This window comes from Balaenoptera physalus (genome assembly GCF_965194825.1).
Source record: "Balaenoptera physalus genome assembly, chromosome: 5".
Lineage (NCBI taxonomy): Eukaryota > Metazoa > Chordata > Mammalia > Artiodactyla > Balaenopteridae > Balaenoptera > Balaenoptera physalus.
In genome coordinates this window covers 128,470,172-128,491,878 of record NC_138884.1, presented here as the reverse complement: position 1 = coordinate 128,491,878, position 21,707 = coordinate 128,470,172, and the positions used below count along the sequence as shown (strand labels likewise).

Here is a 21,707-nt window from a genome sequence, read left to right as displayed (position 1 = left end):
TAGGTTGCTTAGGAGTAGGTAAATCACAGACGTTGCCATCAGACCGATCTAAGCTGTGTGATTGTGAGCTCAGCACAGCGTCTGGCACAGTGACGAATAGAGGCTCTAGGCTCGGGCACGTTTGATGCCCTTGGCTCAGGGAGTTCTGGCTGGATGAGTTACGCTGCCTCTATGTGCCTTGGTTTCCTCATCACAGTTGTAACAATAATGGTGTGGTGGTGAGGATTTTGATCACTAATCCATGCAAAAAACCTTGCACAGTGCACAGCGCCCATGAAAGACAATGCGTGTTAGCAGTTATCAGCACCATTTCCACTGGATATGGAAAGTCTGCGGTCTCTTGCTTGCCCTTCCTACTAGCTCAGTGTTGCTACCCACCACAGCTCGGTTTAGGAATCTGCCTTTATTGTGATTCCCAGGGAAGCACTGACAGATTTTGCCCCATCTCTTCCTCCTCCACTGTTCACTTGCCTCAACTTGAACTGTGAATTACAAGCTGGAAATGGGATTTAAAGATGGAAAAGTCTAGTATTCAGGCTAAGCCTCCATAGTGAGGCTACCTAGCCTCATGGGACGTATTTCTGTGTATACAGTTCAGTGCAAGCACAAAGGGCTCCGTGACTGTGCAGGTGAGTCACACCAGTCTGATAACAGGGGTTGTCAGAGAGCATAGATCCCATATGACCTGGCTATGGGTATAGTACTTCAGGGAGTCATTTGTACTTAGAGGACCCATCATGGACCCATCATAGAAATCTTTTCATTTTTACCATGTCTAAACTGTCAAATAAAAACGTGATTAATTCAGAGTCATTATGTTGATTTAAATTTAAAAATTATAAGTTTTATTTTTAAATGTTGCTACTTCAAAGGTAATGTTTCCTAAAACTTAAAAATCATACCTAATCACTTGTCTTTTGATGTTGGCTAAGGCAGAATAAATGTCTTAAACTTGTAAGTGGTACTAAAGTTATCTACAAAGTGTTACTGCTGGGTGGGATTAATCTCCTAAATAAATTCTATAACCTAAAGTTCCATTTTTTAATTATAGAGGGAAAAGTCAATTGTAAGTGTTCTATTTTGACCAAGAAATGGCAAATTGGGTGGGAAGGAAGGTTGGAAGGAGACTCGTCTTCCCAAATCGAAGCTATTATTAGGGTGAATCTAATAAGAAATTGGTTGCAATGGAAAAGGAGAAAACAAGAAAAATAAGAGAAATACATACTTGTTTTCTCTTCCATTTGTGTGTGTATGTGTAAAGCAATGACATGATTGGGCAGAGCTTTTGTTTTTCTCTAGTCTATGGGCTGAGTATTTAAAAATCTAGATTTTGTATCAGTCAAATCTTGAAAAATTTGATACCTTATCTCCAGATTCTAACAAACTTCAGCATACAGCTCACTTCTTAAGCAATTTGTTGTAAACTTGAAAATGAAAAGTATTTGAGGTTGAGCAGGCCACAGACAACGGAGTCAACTCTCCAGAGGTTTAGGGTTAAACTGAGGCTAACTTTTCATGTTTTATTAATCCTCTGGTTATGATCCTTTATGGTTCTTTTTGATTCTTTTTGATGGTGAATCTGCCCTCTTCTGACAGTCAATGAAACAGTTAATTAAAATATGTAATTGAATGTTTCTCAGCCCAGAAATATGTTAAATGAAGTAATCAATGAGAAATATTTAAATCTATATGATTTTTAATTCTAACCACATTATATTTACAGCAGGGAAAGGGATTGTTCCATTTTTATGGATTGAAAGCTGAAAGCTACAGGGAATTAAGTGGCTTGTCCATGCTCACACACCAGCTCTCCAGGGTAGGGTCAGGGGCCTGGATTCTCACCTAAGCTCTGACACCCACATGCTGTGTGGTCTTGGATAAACTAATTTAGTAAAGTAATGAAATTGAAAAATATTAAACCACTCTGTATGTTTAATATGTTTTGTTAATCTCTTTTTTCATATGTATGTCAGTTTTTTAAAATACTTTTTATTAAAAAATTATTTAATAAAAGTTACCCTTTAATACTATTTTATTTTTACTTTTAAGTTGATAATATTGCTTTAAAATCCAGATCTGTTTAAGACTTAGTTGATCAGAAAAAAAAATTTGTGAATTTCTGACGCCTAACTCCTAGGACATGTATTATGATGTAATACATGCAATGAATGATGAATCGGTTTTTTCGAGTCAAAAAGTAATAGCTAATGGTGTGCATTCTTTCATTCTGTATTTTAAATCTTTAACCTTTTGTTAAGTTAAAAAAAAATACTTGAGGGTGCTTGTCGTAACTTCCATTTGAAACATATTTCATCCTACCTGTACTATCTCTATAAAAAATGATTCACAGAATGTTATATTTTAAAAATATTGTTAACATCTGTGAAACATCTCTGAACATGTTTTGGGGAATTTTTTTCTCAAATGATTAAATAACACTACCCACCCCCTCCTCCCATTAACTGCTGGTTAGCCCAAGCCCCCAAGCCCTGTAACCATACTTCACACTACAGCCACTAATACACTCTTGTAGAGAATGTACATTCTGCCTGTGTGCAATTGTTTCATATATCTATGAAACCCCATGCATGAGTTTTAAGAAAAAGACAAAAAGCATCATTTCTTGAGAAAAGGAAATGACTTCTTTTTATGAAGCAGTGGATTTACAAAACATATCTTTAAGACAATTCTCAAAATCATTTCTAAGTGGTCATAAAGATACAGTCACAAAGCATTTTAGTTTTCTTGACTTCTGGTCTATTGACCATTAGCCCTAGCATAGATTAGGCTGTGATGGACTCAGCTTCCCAAATTGATTTCCAAAACGTGTTCTTTGTTTATGTTAGAATTTTTTTTTTTTTTGGCTAGGTGTCTTGATATGTGTAGCATGTGAGCATAGATATGGGATGATGCTACATGATTCGTTTTGAGCTCACATTGAGGTTAATTAAAGATTTAGTGTGTAACTGCTATATTTAAAATGGATAACCAGCAAGGACCTACTGTTTAGCACAGAGACCTCTGCTCAGTGTTATGTGGCAGCCTGGATGGGAGGGGAGTTTGGGGGAGAAAGGATACATCTATATGTATGGCTGTGTCCCTTTGCTGTGCACCTGAAACTATCACAACATTGTTAATCGGCTATACTCCAATATAAAATAAAGAGCTAAAAAATAAATAAATAAAAGATTTAGTGTATAATATCAGTCATTTTCCTAGTGCCACTAGATGGGCTGATTTAATTTTAGAAGTTACTGACGTTTGTTTTATGTCATTTGCGTATGAGACTGTATGATATTCTCACCCCTTTTCTCTCTCAGATTTCCTGGCCCTCCACCTGTCAACAGTGCGGCCCCCTCCTATGCACCATACTCACCCTCTACACAGTCGTCTTACCCAAGTCCGGTGTCCACTTCATCCGTCACCCAGCTGGGCACTCAGCTCAGTGCTATGCACGTCAACAGCTATGGTAACAATTTCATTATTCACGCTCATTGACTGTCTTGTCTCATGAGTATTTTTACTAAGAAAGGTTTTCTTCAAATTCAAAATAGACATACCTCTGGCATACCATATTGAAGTAGTATTTGGACATTTTCATGTAAATCATCTGTATTATGTATGGCAATAATTACTTTTTTCCAAATCATGCTGCCATTTATTTCAAGATAATTGAAGGACCCTCAGAATACCTTATGTTCAACACCAGATCAATAAAGAACAAAAAATGCTGACTTCACAAATAAACATTAGACCAGTGAAATTATTTTAAGAAATGTGAGGGTAGTTTAACCCTGTGTTTATTATGAGGCCCCCAAATCAAAAATGTAGTACTCTTTGTTTCACAGTGCTTTTTGTTGTTGTTGTTGTTTTTAATATAAATTTATTTATTTATTTATTTTGGCTGCGTTGGGTCTTTGTTGCTGTGCGCGGGCTTTCTCTGGTTGTGGCGAGCGGGGGCTACTCTTCGTTGCAGTGCGTGGGCTTCTCGTTGCGGTGGCTTTTCTTGTTGCAGAGCACGGGCTCTAGGTGCACGGGCTTCAGTAGTTGCAGCACGTGGGCTCAGTAGTTGTGGCTCGTGGGCTCTAGAACGCAGGCTCAGTAGTTGTGGCACACGGGCTTAGTTGCTCCGTGGCACGTGGGATCTTCCTGGACCAGGGCTCGAACCCATGTCCCCTGCATTGGCAGGCGGATTCTTAACCACTGTGCCACCAGGGAAACGCCACAGTGCATTTTAATTCTGCATTTAAATCATGGGAAGAATGGAAGCTCAGATGCTGTGGGACAGAAAAGAGAACAATAGGAGAGAAAACAGTTACAGTACTGAGATTAACATCAATAGCAATGCTGTATAAGAGCCATAGAAATTTTCACTGGAACAACAGCATAGTCAGCCATTTATCTTGATGACAAGTGTTTTCATTACTTAAAGTTAGTTTCTTAAAAGTATCAGTAAAAAACCCCCTCAGAGTATTTCTTTTTACTGGTTTCAAAATGGCTAAGTCTCCAAAGCAGCAGCAGTACAGTTTCACATAATCAAAGAAAGGAAAAAATAATCTGGTTTTACGATTTCCAGTATGATTGGATAGAATTTTAGTGGCCCATCCCTTCTCCTTGGTTATTTCTACCTACTTCCAAAATCCATTTGATCAAGTCAAGCACAGGATGCAAATAATTTATTGACTTGAGTGAATAATGCTTGTCACGCAAAAAAAGTTTTTTTTTCTGTATGATTTTCCTATATTCTGTACCAGATAAAATTCCTTAATTAATGCCATGTGTCATGAAAAGTGAATGCAACTGAGTTAAAATTTATCCTACTAATTTTCTATCATTATAAATGTTGCTCCACTTGTATACAATACTCCAAATAGCATTTGTGTCACTTTCTGAATGATGATTTCATCTTGTGGGGGAAAAAATGTGACTTGTACGGGTGCCTTCTTGCTTTATTCTGAAAAAGAAGTGTCCCTGTTGTATACGTGGTAGAAGTTAAAGTGTTGAGAAGTGTGGCATTTAGGTGGGCTGGTCTTTTTCTGGCCTAGGTTCAGGCATGGCTCCCCCCAGCCAGGGCCCCCCTGGCCCTCCAGCAGCAGCAGCAGCATTCCAGGGTCCTCCACGGTCTTCGCAGCCATCCATCTTGCAGCCTGGATCTCAGGTTCTCCCACCACCACCCACTGCACTAAACGGCCCCGGTGCCTCACCCTTGCCTCCATCAACGCACAGACAAGATGGGCTCCCCGGGCCTGCTCCTCCGAACGCCCAGTACCAGCCCCCGCCTCCTCCAGGACAGACCCTGGGCCCTGGATATCCTCTGCAGCAGGGTAAGGTGGGCAGGGCTCAGAGGGAGGCCTTGGGTCCCCTGGGGGTGCCTTTAATTGGGAATCAGATTTGTTCCTATGTTACTAGGCATCTATCACTTACTGTTTTTGATTGGTGTGGCAAGTGCAAAGTAAAGGGGAACTGTAAATATTCACGTTTAACTCCCTGCCTTATTTAATATGAAAAATGCAAGGTGCTTGACTGAACAGTATAGTATTGTCAGTGAGCCCTACGTCTGGGTTTGGGGATTATAATCATTTCTTTTTAAAATTTTTTCCAAGCAGCCAACTATGGCCCCCAGATGGCAGGTGCACAGCTCTCCTACCCAGGAGGCTTCCCCGGAGGTCCTGCACAGATGGCGGGTCCACCGCAGCCCCAGAAGAAGCTGGATCCTGACTCTATCCCCAGCCCAGTAAGTGCTCTTCTCACTCTCACAGTCTGCCTAACAAAGAACCATTCTTCATTCATTGTTCTCAGAAACTCTGCAGTTTGTTAGCATTTATCCTGTCCTTTATTGTCAAAGCACAATACCCATCACATGGATAAGGCTTGCTTCCTTCTGCGTATGTATGGGGGTGGTGAGGGTGGGTTATGGCATACCAGAGGTCTCCATGAGAGAAACAGCCTGTGCAGATTTTTTTTTTTTGGTATCACATAAACTTGGCAGTATCTATTGATGTTTATATTCACATATATTGGCAGTATGTATTGATATTTAATGAGTAATTAGTAGTAAGAGTATATCCTATATAAAAATGCTATTTTAAGAAACTAAAGGACCCTTTTCAGGATACTCATAGGAGTACAAAGTATTTGGCATATTTTAACAAACTGTTTTAAATAAAATTAGAGCTGTAACTTAATTCTCCTCCACCCAAGTGATTTTCTTTGGAGAATTACTTTTTAGTAACTGTATCAGTCGGCTGTTATTAGGTTAATCTGCATAACAAACACTCCCCAACTTGGCTTACATCCACAAAGATTTATTTATCACTTAGGTTACATGTACGCTGCAGTAGCTGCAGTTTGGTTTTAGATTCTGCTCCATGTGCCCTTATCACTCCAGAATCTAAGGTGAAAGGGCACCCCTTATCCGGGACATGTATTCTCATGGCAAAGAGAGAAAAGGAGGAAAACTGGTCAAAAGGTGCAATAGCTGTTAAAGCTTCCAGTCAGATGTGGTACATGTCACAACCACACACATGCCCTTGGCTGAGACAAGTCATATAACAAAGTCTGATGTCAATGGGGGAGGGACGTAAACACTTCCCTCAGAAGAAACTGCAAGTCTTACGGCTTTGAGCAGGGATATAAAGTCCTTTGGAATAAGAATGAAATTGTCTGCAGTTAACTTGCACCTTTGAAGTGGTTCTATAAACATGAGTAGAAAAAGTTAGAAAGAGACTAAGGAGCACTAAGAGGTATTATATTTCATGTATATGTATATATGTATATATGTATATATATATATGGCCTAACTTTTGCATGTAACAAACCATCAGCAAACTTAGTAGCTTACAACCACTATTTATTAATGCTCGTGAGTCAGTAGGTCCTCTGGGCTGGGCTTGACTGATTTTGGCTGGGCTTGCTTTGTGCATCTGGGGTCAGCTAGAGGCTTGGCTGGAGCCCAAATGGTCTAGGATGGTCTATGAGTTTTCTGCGGTTGTATAATCAAGTACCATAACCTGGGTGGCTTAAAGCAACAGAAATTTATTCTCTTACAGTTCTGGAGGTCATAAGTCTGAAATCAATGTGTTGGCATGGCTGTCTTCCCTCCAAAGGCTCTGTGTGAGAATCCATTCCTTGTTTTTTCCAGCGTCTGGTGGCTCCAGGCATTCCTTGGCTTGTGGCCGCATCGTTCCAATCTTTGCCTCTGTTGTCACATCACCTCCCCCTCTTCTCTGTGTCTTTTCCTCCGGGTGTTGATCTCGGAACTCCCTGTGCCCCTCTCATAAGTTTCATGTGATTCCAGTTGGGGCCCACCCAGATAATCTAGGATAAGCACTATCTCTCAAGATCCTTAATTTAATCAATTCTTTTGCTATATGCAGTGTTAGTCACAGGTTTCAGGGATTAGGACATGGATGTATCTTTTTGGGGGGCTATATATTCAGCCCACTATAAATGGTATCATTCATGCATTTGGTATTTGTTACCCATCTGTTAGCTGGGGATGATTGAGTCCTGTCACCAAGCAGGATAGCCTAGCTTTGGCGGTGCCAGAGATCCAAGAGGGAAAGTAGGAATATGCAAGGCCTCCTGAGGATGGTCTGCAGTGTTCTCTAATCCAAAGCAAGTCCCAAGACCACCCCAGAGTCAGGGGCAGAAAAATAGACCCTGTCTCTGGATGGGAGGAGCAGCAAAGTCCTTAAAAACGGCATAGGTATAGGGAGGGGTGGAGGATTTTGGCTATTTTTTAAAATACAAACTTGAAGATTTGTGATAAAGTATCTGATGCTATGTTAGAAATTAAATTTTAATAACTCTTAGTGCCCTTATTGATGATCATATTGCCAGCCATTACTTTTCTAGTTTAATATTATTTGATTATTCCAGTTGAAGAAGTATCATGTATTTACATGATTTACATTTTGACTTCCTGTTTCTCTGCTTGTATATAACATCTACAGACCCTCTGGGTCGTTCCACTTCATTCTCTGATGTTTCTAGCTCCTGGTTCATTGTTAGTTAATCTCTCCAGTACTGTTTCTGTTACAGTTATTGGCAATTTTACTATCCATCTGTAGAAACTTCCATTTCTCTGGCCTCTCAATTCTTGATCTTATTTTCTTCCAATGTTCTTTGTATCTACCCCACTTAGTCCTATCATTACCAGTGACTGTACACCTTCAAAGTCTCAGTTGAAAGCATCCTATCCTCCAACCACTGCCTTCTATCTTTTCAGCTCATTCCCTTTAGGACTTAAACGTCAATAATAATTCACCCACCAGGATTTACAACCTACCACTTTTTCTTGACTCACACCACCTTCATCTTCGCACTTCTCCTATGCAGCTTATATTATGTGATCCATGATTATAAATCTGTCCCTTGCATCTTCTACCCTGAACTCCTTTGCCCCCTCCCTCCACTGCATTCACCTAGAAAATTCCCATTTGTTGTTAAACCAACTCTCCACCTACTCCATGCCTGCACCCCAGATGCTGAAGGCAACTTGAGAAAGATGCCCACCACGCTTACTGGTCTCACTTTGAATTCATAACCACTAAACGAAAGTGAACCTTTAGTTGTGTGTTTCTAAAACCTGACTGCACAGAATAATAACTGGTGGAGCATTTAAAATTATTGATGCCTTGCTCCCAGCCCCCCAAATTATGATTTAATTGTACTGGGCATTGGAATTTTTCAAAGTTCCTCTGTTAATTCTAACGTGTAGCAAGTTTGGAGACCATCACGCAACTCCGCTGACCCTCCCATTTTCCTGGATGACTATCATTCCTTCTCTCTTGAAACTCCTAACACTACTTTTTCCTTTTCTGACTCTTTAATGATAACCTGCTCCTTACTACACTGAGAAAATAGAAGAAATCCAAAGAGAACCTCTGCATGTTTCATTTCCACATCTCGCTGCATCTGTGCTCATTTATCCCTCTTCCTCCTGTTAGTGTGGATAAGCTTGTCCATACTCCTGACCAAGGCCATCACCTCCATTTGTGCCCTAAAATCCATCTCTACAGCCTTTCAAGAACAGCCCTCCAGAAAATGTCCCCTGTATTAGAGTTCTCCAAAAAACAGAACCAGTAGGATATATGTCTATATATGGAAATAAATTTATTTTAAAGAATTGGTTTACTCAGTTGTTGGAGACTGGCAAGGCCAAAATCTGCTGGGCTGGCCAGTGCGCTGGAGACACAGGAAGAGCTGATGTAGCAGCTTGACTCTGAAGGCATCTGAAGCAGAATTTCCTCTTCCTCAGGAGACCTCGGTATTTTTCTCTTAATCCTTCAACAGGTCAGAAGAGGCCTGCCCACACTGTGGAGGGTACTCTGCTTCACTCAAGGTCTACTGATTAAATGTTAATCGCATTTAAAAAAATACCTTCACAGAAAGATCTAGACTGGTATTTGAAACTGGGTACCATGGCCTAGCCAAGTTGACACATAAAATTAACCATCACATCCCCTCTCTGCTGCATTATCTTTACTTATTTGAAGATAAACTTCAGTTTTTCTCTGTCTCGATCATTCTCATCAGAATATAAACCTCCCGAAATACCTCTTACTGTTAATGAAAGAAGCCTCCTTTGTCCCTTCCCCATATCTATCCAGTTTCCTCCCCATTTTGTGGCTCTCTTTTACAGCAAGAAATCTCTAGAAGGGTTGCCTTTACCCACTGTCCCACTGTCTTGGTTCATCTCCTCCTATTCCCTCCTGAACCTGTTCCAGTTTAGATCTTATCACTACAACCCCACTAATGCTATGCTTGTTCAGGTCTCCAGTGACCTCCCATTTCCAAATCTTGTGGCCATTTCTCAGATCTCCTCTGTCTTGACCTGTCAGCAACAGATTTGACACATCTGTTCATTCCATCCTCCTTGAAACACCTTTTCAGTGGGGTTACCGTGTCCGCAGCACATAGTGCCCAGTACATAGTACGCACTCATATTTGTTGAACGAATGAATGTTAACAATAAAAGCAATGAGCAGTATATTGTATCATTCATCCAAGACCCTTAAAATACACACATACAAATCAGTCCAATATTATTTTATCTTAAGAGTAATGGCAACACCACCCACTCGTTTACATCTCTGCTTGTTTCACTGGTGGCTCTTTCCTGTCTCCTTTGTTGGTTTCACCTCGTCTTTGCAACCTCCTCGTGTTAAAAGTGTCCCAAAGTCTTTGGACCCGTCCCTTTGTCCATCGACATTAACTCTAGTCAGCTCTACTCGAAGTGTGCTTCTAGGACGGCACATGAATATTGGCTGGAGCAACCAAAATGTCCATCAGCAGATGACTAGATAAGGAAGATGTGGTACATATATACAGTGGAATACTACTCAGCCATAGAAAGCATAAGATAATGCCATTTGCAGCAATATGGATGGACCTAGAGATTATCATACTAAGTGAAGTAAGTCAGACAAAGACAAATATCATATGATATTACTTATATGTGGAATCTAAAATATGATACAAATGAACTTATTTATGAAACAGAAATAGACTCACGGACATAGAAAACAGGTTTATGGTTACCAAAGGGGAAAGGGGATGGGGGAGATAAATTAGGAGTTTGGGATTAGCAGATACAAACTAATATATATAAAATAGATAAACAACAAAGTCCTACTGTATAGCACAGGGAATTATAGTCAATATCCTGTAATAAACCATAATGGAGAAGAATATAAAAAAGAATATATATATATATGTATAACTGAATCACTTTACTGTACACCAGACACTAATACAACATTGTAAATCTACTATACTTCAATAAAAAATTAAAAACAAAGCAAAACAAAAAAAACATTGGCTTGGAGCTTAATAGAAATGCATGTTCTCAGGCTCCACCCCAGACCTGAATCAGAATCTCTAGGAATGGGGCCCTGGAATCTGTTTTAACAAGCTCTTCAGATGGTTCTTAGGCACACTAAGGTTTGAGAAGTACCACTTTAGGGAATTCCCTGATGGTCCAGTAGTTAGGACTCCACACTGTCACTGCTGAGGGCCCAGGTTCAATCCCTGGTCAGGGAACTATCATCCCACAAGCCACACAGCACGGCCAAAAAATAAATTAAAAAAAAAACAAAAAACAATAACAGAAAGACCCAAAAACATGGCCCGAGACGTACCGCTTTCGATGACTCATTCTCATGGCTTTAAATGAGAACGTAGATACTCCTAGTCAAGACCTTTTCCTTGAAATCCAGATTGCAACCCCATTCTTCCAGGTCCTCTGGCCAAAAAACTTGGAGTCATCCTTGATTCTCTCTTTCTCACATATCTCACATTAAGGACTCACATAGTCCTTTAGCTAATTCCATTGCTTCTGCCTTTTGTGCTCATCCTGGTCCAAGCCTCTACCATCTGTACCCACCTGGATTATCGTAAGAGCATCCTAACTGGTCTCCCTGCTATTCTAGTCTGCACAGCAGCCAGAGTGATGCTTTCACATTCTAAGTCAGATGATGTCACGGCTCATAACAAACCCTCCAATACTCCTCTAGTTAGAAACCAAAGTTCTTACAAAGGCCTGCAAGACCCTACCGTATTTGCCACCCCTGCCACTGCCCACCCCCTGCCGCGCACACACACACACACACACACACACACACACACACACACACACACACACACACACACACACACACACACACACACACACACACACGCCACTCTGACCTGGTCTCTTACCACTCTTCTCCATCACTTTGCTTTGCGTCACACCAGCCTCCTTGTTATTCCTCAGCCACGCCAAGCGTACTCCTGCCTCAAGGCCTTTGCACTTGCAGTTTCCTCTGCCTAGATTCTCCTCCCCTACATACATACGGGGCATGGCTCAATCCTGCATTTCCTTCACGTCCTCATTGCTCATCCCCCATCTCACTGGCACCCCATCCATATCACTTCATATCCACAGCACTTATTACCTGACATAGGATGTATCTTATTTATGCATTTATATATCGCCTATCTTCCATACTAGAATGTCAGCTCCAAGAGGTCAAGGATTTGGTTTTGTTCACTACTGTGCCCCTAACACATAGAACAGGGCCTGGTACAGAGTATGGGCTCACATATTTGTTCAGTGAATGAATGTTAACAACAAAAGCAATAAGCAGTATGGGATGTGATTTATTCAAGACCCTTAAAATATACACATATAAGTCAGTCCAATATTATTTTTATCTTAAAAGTAATAAAGTAGCAATACCAGATGGAGCCTGTTTTTATATTCTTATTACCAGAGTAGGATGCTTTTGCTAACTAAATTAATTCTTCCTTCTGGAAAGAAAGATGTGAAATCATGTTTACCGAACTCCTGTTGCATTCCAGTCCTGAGCTAAGTGCTCACTACAACTCTTTTGGGTGGTGGTCTCAGCCATATCTTGGAAGTGAGGACACTGGTATCACCATCAGACTCTTCCTCACTCTTTGTATCAGCAGGAGGATTATTCAGCAGTTGAGATCTTCCTATTCTCCTCTTTCTCCTACCATGCCCAAGTGCAAATAATTCTGCTTTAAGCAGCCTGCCTTAGATGTGTACATGCATCTTATTATCTTGTCTCTCCCTTATCCTTTTTATTCATTTATCTCAAGAGAATCACTTCCTTTTTTTCTCTTTCCTGATTCTATTTTATGAAACTAGAATACTCTGTTCATAGCATATATGTGTGAAAGTAATTCTAGTGGCGGAAAAAGAGATCTATACATTTTGATGTAGCATTGGCATTATCAGGAGTCACTGTCACCAAATTTGAAACCCTTTAAGAACTGAGACACAGTCACAATCTCTATTGAAATTTCTGTGTTTTGTTTTATCTCTAAGCTCTTTTCCGAGAATATGGATTTGAGGTAAAAAAAAAAAAAAAAAAAAAAAAAAACCAAAAAAACCCTGTATTTTTAGAAATTACTAGAACTGTTTGTTATATTTCTTACTCCCTTTGTAGTATTCTAGCCAAGATGTGAATTAATTTAGAAATGTAATTACCACCAATGACATTGTTTCTTTGGAGGCAGTGCTTTGTGAGTTGCAAATGGCTAATTTAAAATAAACTTTTTGGAAGTAGAGTCTATCTGAAGACTGAGAGCTATCAATGTTCAATATATAGATTATTATGACTTTTACCTTGCTTTCGTATTTGACACTTCATTGGTTGACATGATGACAGTAAATGTAAACTACTCCAGTTTTGAATGAACCAGATGAACCTTGTGGTTGAAATATAGAGTGTAATTACAGTGTTTTGATTTTTCTGTTTGCTTCTTGTCTCTGCCCATGGTAGCTTTTAGTCTCGTTTGTATCTTACAGTAGTTGTGTTTGGAGCATATTCTATATCCTTAATTTAATAAGAATTCAAATCCTATGAAATTAAGAAGACAGAAATGCATGGATTTAAAAAGCAGGCTAAATCTGTCTCTGATACGCTGTAAAAACCAATGATATCAATGCCAACTGGGGCCTGGATGGGATGAGATGGGAAGGGAAAATGGAGCAGGTAACATTTCAGAGCTTGGGGGAAGACAATTTTCATATTATTAGTAGTTTCTTTTTTTTAATTGAAATACAGTTGATTTACAATATTGTGTTAGTTTTAGATGTACAGTAAAGTGATTCAGTTATACATATATATATACATTTCAGATTCTTTCCCATTATAGGTTATTATAAGATATTGAATATAGTTCCCTGTGCTATAAACACAACAGTAAATCCTTGTTTATCTATTTTATATATAGTGGTGTGTATATGTTAACCCCAAACTCCTAGTTTATCTCCTGCCCCTTCCCCTTTGGTAACCATAAATTTGTTTTCTGTGTCTGTGAGTCCATTTCTGCTTTGTAAATAAATTCATTTGTATTATTTTTTAGATTCCACATATAAGTGATATCATGTATTTGTCTTTCTCTGTCTGACTTACTTCGCTTAGTATGATAATCTCTAAGTCCATCCACCTTGCTGCAAATGGCAATATTTCATTCTTTTTTATGGTTGAGTAATATTCCATTGTGTATATACGTGTGTGTGTGTGTGTGTGTGTATACACACGCACCACATCTTCTTTATCCACTCGTCTGTTGATAGACACTTAGATTGCTTCCAAGTCTTAGCTATTGTAAATAGTGCTGCTATGAACATTGGGGTGCATGTATCTTTTTGAATTAGTTTTCATCTTTTCCAGGTATATACTCAGGAGTGGCATCACTGGATCACGCGGTAGCTCTATTTTTGTTTTTCTGAGGAAACTCCATACTGTTTTCCATAGTGGCTGCACCACTTATATTCCCACCAACAGTGTAGGAGGGTTCCTTTTTCTCCACACCCTCTCCAGCATTTATTATTTGTAGACTTTTTGATGATAGTAATTCTGACCAGTGATACCTCACTGTAGTTTTGATTTGCATTTCTCTAATAATTAGTGATGCTGAGCATCTTTTCGTGTGCCTTTTGGCCATTTGTATGTCTTCTTTGGAGAAATATCGATATAGGTCTTCTGCCCATTTTTTGATTGGGTTGTTTGTTTCTTTGATATTGAGCTGTATGAGCTGTTTGTATATTTTGGAAATTAATCCCTTGTCAGTCACATCGTTGGCAAATATCTTCTCCCAGTCCGTAGGTTGTCTTTTTGTTTTGTTTATGGTTTCCTTTGTTGTGCAAAAGCTTTTAAGTTTGATTAGGCCCCATTTGTTTATTTTTTATTTTATTTCTTTTGCCTTGGGAGACTGATCTAAGAAAATATTGCTGTGATTTATGTCGGAGAATGTTTTGCCTATGTTCTCTTCTAGGAGTTTTATGGTGTCATGTCTTATATTTAAGTCTTTAAACCATTTTGAGTTTATTTTTGTATATGGTGTGAGGGAGTGTTCTAACTTCACTGATTTACATGAGGCTATCCACCTTTCTCAGCACCACTTGCTGAAGAGACTGACTGTTCTCCATTGTATATTCTTGCCTTCTTTGTTGAATAGTAATTGACCGTGGGTGTGTGGGTTTATGTCTGGCCTCTCTACTCTGTTCCGTTGAGCCGTGTTTGGTTTTGTGCCAGTACCATACTGTTTTGATTACAGTAGCTTTGTAGGGTTGGCTGAAGTCTGGGAGGGTTATGCCTCCAGCTTTGTTCTTTTTCCTCAGGATTGCTTTGGTAATTCTGGGTTGTTTGTGGTTCCATATAAATTTTAGGATTATTTGTTCTAGTTCTTTGAAAAATGTCATAGGTAATTTGATAGGATTACATTAAATCTGTAGATGCTTTGGGTAATGTGGCCATTTTAACAATATTAATTCTTCCAATCCAAGAGATGGGATATCTTTCCATTTTACTTTCTCTTTCTGATATTTCATTATTAGTGTAAAGAAATGCAACAGATTTCTGTATATTAATCTTGTATCCTGCTACCTTCCTGAATTCATTTATTAGTTCTCATAGTGTTGATGTGGAGTGTTTAGGGTTTTCTGTATAGAGTATCATGTCATCTGCATATAATGACTATTTTACCTCATCCTTCTAATTTGGATACCTTTCATTTCTTTTTCCTGTCTGATTGCTGTGGCTAGGGCTTCCAGTACTATTTGAATAGAAGTGATGAGAGAGAGCATCCATGTCTTGTTTCAGAATTTAGCAGGAAGGCTTTCAGCTTTTCACTGTTGAGTATTATGATGGCTATGGGTTTGTCGTAAATGGCTTTTATTATGTTGAGATACGTTCCCTCTGTACCCACTTTGGTGAAAGTTTTTATCGTGAATGGATGTTGAATTTATCAAATGCTTTTTCTGCATCAGTTGAGATGACCATGTGGTTTTTGTCTTTTGTTAATATGGTCTATCACATTGATTGATTTGCATATGTTGAACCATCCTTGTGACCCTGGAATGAATCCAACTTGATCATGGTGCATAATCCTTATTATGTGCTGGATTCAGTTTGCTAATATTTTGTTGAGGATTTTTGCATCTATATTCATCAAAGATATTGGCCTGTAATTTTCTTTTTTTGTAGTGTCTGTCTGGTTTTGGTATCAGGGTGATGGTGGCTTCATAGAATGACTTTGGGAGTGTTCCTTCCTCTTCAGTCTTTTGGAAGATTTTGAGAAGGATAGGTATAAGTCCTTTGTATGTTTGGTAGAATTCCCCAATGAAGCCATCCAGTCCTGGAGTTTTGTTTGCAGGGAGTTTTTTTAAAAGTTACAGATTCTATTTCACTTCTAGTGATTGGTCTGTTCATATTATCTATTTCTACTTGACTCAGTTTTGGCAGGCGGTATGTTTCTCGATATTTGTCCATTTCTTCTAGGTTGTCCAATTTGTTCACATATAACTTCATAGTATTATTATTTTTTGTATTTCTGTGGTATTGGTTGTTATTTTTCCTCTTTCATTTTTTATTTATTTTTTTAATTTATTTATTTTCCTTCTTGGTGAGCCTGGCTAGAGGTTTGTCAATTTTGTTTGTCCTTTCAAAAAGCGAGCTCTGGTTTTATTGATTTTTTTCTGTTTCTTTTTTTTCTTTTTTGGATCTCTAGTATATTTATTTCCTCTTTGATCTTTATTCTTTCCTTCCTTCTGTTCACTTTGGGTTTTGTTTGTTCTTTTTCTGATTCTTTTAATTGGTAGTTTAAGTTGTTTATTTGAGATTTTTCTTGTTTTTTGAGGAAGGCCTGTATTGCTATGAACTTTCCTCTTAGAACTGCTTTTGCTGCATCTCATAGGTTTTGTATGGTTGTGTTTCCATTGTTGTTTGTCTCGAGGTATTTTCTGATTTCCCCCTTGATTTTATTGTTGACCCATTGGTTCTTTTATTAGCATATTGTTTAGTTTCCATGTAATCATTTTTTTTCTCATTTTTCTTTCTGTGGTTGATTTCTAGTTTCATACCATTGTGGTCAGAAAAAAATGCTTGAAATAATTTCTATCCTCTTAAATTTGTCCTAGTATGTGGTCTGTCCTAGAGAATGTTCCATGCATGCTTGAAAAGAATGTGCATTCTGGGTTTTTTGGATGTAGTGTCCTGTAGATATCAATTAAGTTCAACTATTCTATTGTGTGATTTAGGATCTCTGTTGCCTTATTGGTTTTCTTTCTAGAAGATCTGTCCATTGATGTCAGTGGAGTGTTAAAGCCTCCTACTGTTATTGTATTCCCCTCAGTTTCTCCCTTTATGTCTGTTAGTATTTGTTTTATGTATTTAGGTGCTCCTATATTGGGTGCATATCTGTTAACCAGTGTAATATCCTCTTCTTGTATTGATCCTTTTATCATTATATATTGTCCTTCTTTACCTTTCTTTATGGCCTTTGTTTTAAAGTCGATTTTGTCTGATATGAGTATTGCTACCCTTGCTTTCTTGTCATTTCCATTTGCATGAAATATCTTTTTCCATCTCCTCACTTTCAATCTATGTATGTCTTTCACCCTAAAGTGGGTCTCTTGTAGGCAGTATATTATAGGTTCTTGGTTTTTTTTAATCCAATCTTCCACTCTGTGTCTTTTGATCAGAGCATTTAGTCCATTGACATTTAAAGTAATTATTGATAAGCATGTATTTATTGCCATTTTATTTTATTTTATTTATTTATTTTTTTTCACACACACTGTATTTTATTTTTACAAGAGATAGACTGACACCAAGCATTGTACATGGGTGACCACAACAAAAGCAACAATGATTGCAATTACCAAACATGAAACACACTCATACTATGTCATAATATTGACATTCAGTCCAGTAATCCTCCACTGTAACAGCTCCTTTACTTTGCAGTGAAATTTGATTTGTATATTCTTTGCCTCTGAGTCCTTGTTGGATTTTTTTTTTTTAATTCAGACAGAAAGTCACAAAAATTATACTCATCCTCATCAGTTTACTCAGTCCCATGTAATTAATTTTTTTTTATCTTGATCTTTTGTTAGCACTTTTATGAGTTCATCAGTTTTTCATTAGAGTTCTGAAAATGCTTATTCATTCAGTTCAGCAGTACAGTCAGTGACCAGAAACCTGTACTTGTCAGAGTCTTTTCCATGAATTTCTTAAAGATGAAACCCTTTTATAGGAACATATTTGCAAAAGCATCAGAGTACACACAGAACTGTCTGTAGATGACAAAAGACTTAAAAATGACCACAGTTAAAAATTTGATGAAAGTTCATAATAATGCAGTTGACAAGAAAATTAGTTATTTCTGAGATACTCATTTTAAGATAATAACTAGGATTATGACTTATAACATTATACCATAACATACAAGATTTTTAGAAATTTCATGTAATGTCTGAAACATTTATATTAACATATTTCCATACAAATAACCCAATGAAAGTTTAGTATTAGTTGTTTTGTTTGTTTGTTGTTTTATACTGCACGTTCTTATTAGGCATCAATTTTATACACATCAGTGTATACATGTCAATCCCAATCGCCCAATTCAGCACAACACCATCCCCACCCCACCGCAGTTTTCCCCCCTTGGTGTCCATATGTCCGTTCTCTACATCTGTGTCTCAACCTCTGCCCTGCAAACTGGCTCAGCTGTACCATTTTTCTAGGTTCCACATACATGCGTTAATATACGATATTTGTTTTTCTCTTTCTGACTTACTTCACTCTGTATGACACTCTCTAGATCCATCCACGTCTCAACAAATGACTCAATTTCGTTCCTTTTTATGGCTGAGTAATATTCCATTGTATATATGTACCACATCTTCTTTATCCATTCGTCTGTTGATGGGCATTTAGGTAGCTTCCATGACCTGGCTATTGTAAATAGTGCTGCAATGAACATTCGGGTGCATGTGTCTTTTTGAATTACGGTTTTCTCTGGGTATATGCCCAGTAGTGGGATTGCTGGGTCATATGGTAATTCTATTTTTAGTTTTTTAAGGAACCTCCATATTGTTCTCCATAGTGGCTGTATCAATTTACATTCCCACCAACAGTGCAAGAGGGTTCCCTTTTCTCCACACCCTCTCCAGCATTTGTTGTTTGTAGATTTTCTGATGATGCCCATTCTAACTGGTGTGAGGTGATACCTCATTGTAGTTTGGATTTGCATTTCTCTAATAATTAGTGATGTTGAGCATCTTTTCATGTGCTTCGTGGCCGTCTGTATGTCTTCTTTGGAGAAATGTCTATTTAGGTCTTCTGCCCATTTTTGGATTGGGGTGTTTGTTTCTTTAATATTGAGCTGAATGAGCTGTTTATATATTTTGGAGATTAATCCTTTGTCTGTTGATTCATTTGCAAATATTTTCTCCCATTCTGAGGGTTGTCTTTTCATCTTGTTTATGGTTTCCTTTGCTGTGCAAAAGCTTTGAAGTTTCATTAGGTCCCATTTGTTTATTTTTGTTTTTATTTCCATTACTCTAGGAGGTGGATCAAAAAAGATCTTGCTGTGATTTATGTCAAAGAGTGTTCTTCCTATGTTTTCCTCTAAGAGTCTTATAGTGTCCAGTCTTACATTTAGGTCTCGAATCCATTTTGAGTTTATTTTTGTGTATGGTGTTAGGGAGTATTCTAATTTCATTCTTTTACATGTAGCTGTCCAGTTTTCCCAGCACCACTTATTGAAGAGACTGTCTTTTCTCCATTGTATATCTTTGCCTCCTTTGTCATAGATTAGTTGACCATAGGTGCGTGGGTTTATCTCTGGGCTTTCTATCTTGTTCCATTGATCTATGTTTCTGTTTTTGTGCCAGTACCATATTGTCTTGATTACTGTAGCTTTGTAGTATAGTCTGAAGTCAGGGAGTCTGATTCCTCCAGCTCTGTTTTTTTCCCTCAAGACTGCTTTGGCTATTCGGGGTCTTTTGTGTCTCCATACAAATTTTAAGATGATTTGTTCTAGTTCCGTAAAAAATGCCATTGGTAATTTGATAGGGATTGCATTGAATCTGTAGATTGCTTTGGGTAGTATAGTCATTTTCACAATGTTGATTCTTCCAATCCAAGAACATGGTATATCTCTCCATCTGTTGGTATCATCTTTAATTTCTTTCATCAGTGTCTTATAGTTTTCTGCATACAGGTCTTTTGTCTCCCTAGGTAGGTTTATTCCTAGGTATTTTATTCTTTTTGTTGCAATGGTAAATGGGAGTGCTTCCATAATTTCTCTTTCAGAGTTTTCATCATTAGTGTATAGGAAGGCAAGAGATTTCTGTGCATTCATTTTGTATCCTGCAACTTTACCATATTCATTAATTAGCTCTAGCAATTTTCTGGTGGCAGTTTTAGGATTCTCTATGTATAATATCCTGTCATCCGCAAACAGTGACAGTTTTACTTCTTCTTTTCCAATTTGTATTCCTTTTATTTCTTTTTCTTCTCTGATTGCCGTGGCTAGGACTTCCAGAACTATGTTGAATAATAGTGGTGAGAGTGGACATCCTTGTCTTGTTCCTGATCTTAGAGGAAATGCTTTCAGTTTTTCACCGTTGAGAATGATGTTTGCTGTGGGTTTGTCATATATGGCCTTTATTATGTTGAGGTAGGTTCCCTCTATGCCCACTTTCTGGAGAGTTTTTATCATAAATGGGTGTTTAATTTTGTCAAAAACTTTTTCTGCATCTATTGAGATGATCATATGGTTTTTCTTCTTCTATTTGTTAATATGGTGTATCACATTGATTGATTTGCGTATATTGAAGAATCCTTGCATCCCTGGGATAAATCCCACTTGATCGTGCGTGGTGTATGATCCTTTTAATGTGTTGTTGGATTCTGTTTGCTAGTATTTTGTTGAGGATTTTTGCATCTATATTCATCAGTGATATCAGTCTGTAATTTTCTTTCTTAGTAGTATCTTTGTCTGGTTTTGGTATCAGGGTGATGGTGGCCTCATAGAATGAGTTTGGGAGTGTTCGTTCCTCTGCAATTTTTTGGAAGAGTTTGAGAAAGATAGGTGTTAGCTCTTCTCTAAATGTTTGATAGAATTCACCTGTGAAGCCATCTGGTCCTGGACTTTTGTTTGTTGGAAGATTTTTTTTTTTTTTTCAAAAGCTTTTTCTGCATCTATTGAGATGATCATATGGTTTTTATTCTTCAATTTGTTAATATGGTGTATCACATTAATTGATTTGCGTATATTGAAGAATCCTTGCATCCCTGGGATAAATCCCACTTGATCGTGGTGTATGATCCTTTTAATGTGTTGTTGGATTCTGTTTGCTAGTATTTTGTTGAGGATTTTTGCATCTATATTCATCAGTGATATTGGTCTGTAATTTTCTTTTTTTGTAGTGTCTTTGTCTGGTTTTGGTATCAGGCTGATGGTGGCCTCATAGAATGAGTTTGGGAGTGTTCCTTCCTCTGCAATTTTTTGGAAGAGTTTGAGAAGGATGGGTGTTAGCTCTTCTCTAAATGTTTGATAGAATTCACCTGTGAAGCCATCTGGTCCTGGACTTTTGTTTGTTGGAAGATGTTTAATCACAGTTTCAATTTCATTACTTGTGATTGGTCTGTTCATATTTTCTGTTTCTTCCTGATTCAGTCTTGGAAGGTTATACCTTTCTAAGAATTTGTCCATTTCTTCCAGGTTGTCCATTTTATTGGCATAAAGTTGCTTATAGTAGTCTCTTAGGATGTTTTGTATTTCTGCAGTGTCTGTTGTAACTTCTCCTTCTTCATTTCTGATTTTATTGATTTGAGTCCTCTCCCTCTTTTTCTTGATGAGTCTGGCTAATGGCTTATCAATTTTGTTTA

The 21,707-nt window shown here is 38.1% G+C and overlaps 1 protein-coding gene across 2 annotated transcripts in view; it reads left to right on the top strand.

The window, feature by feature from the left end:
* Window positions 1–21,707, top strand: part of SEC24D (SEC24 homolog D, COPII coat complex component) — a 121,659-nt gene that overhangs the window by 12,295 nt on the left and 87,657 nt on the right. For both annotated transcript variants that reach the window (XM_082462768.1, XM_082462769.1), the window contains exons 4-6: window positions 3,321–3,469; window positions 5,046–5,324; window positions 5,607–5,734. In XM_082462768.1, the coding sequence (XP_082318894.1) occupies window positions 3,321–3,469; window positions 5,046–5,324; window positions 5,607–5,734 (556 nt within the window). The remainder of the gene's footprint in view (window positions 1–3,320; window positions 3,470–5,045; window positions 5,325–5,606; window positions 5,735–21,707) is intronic.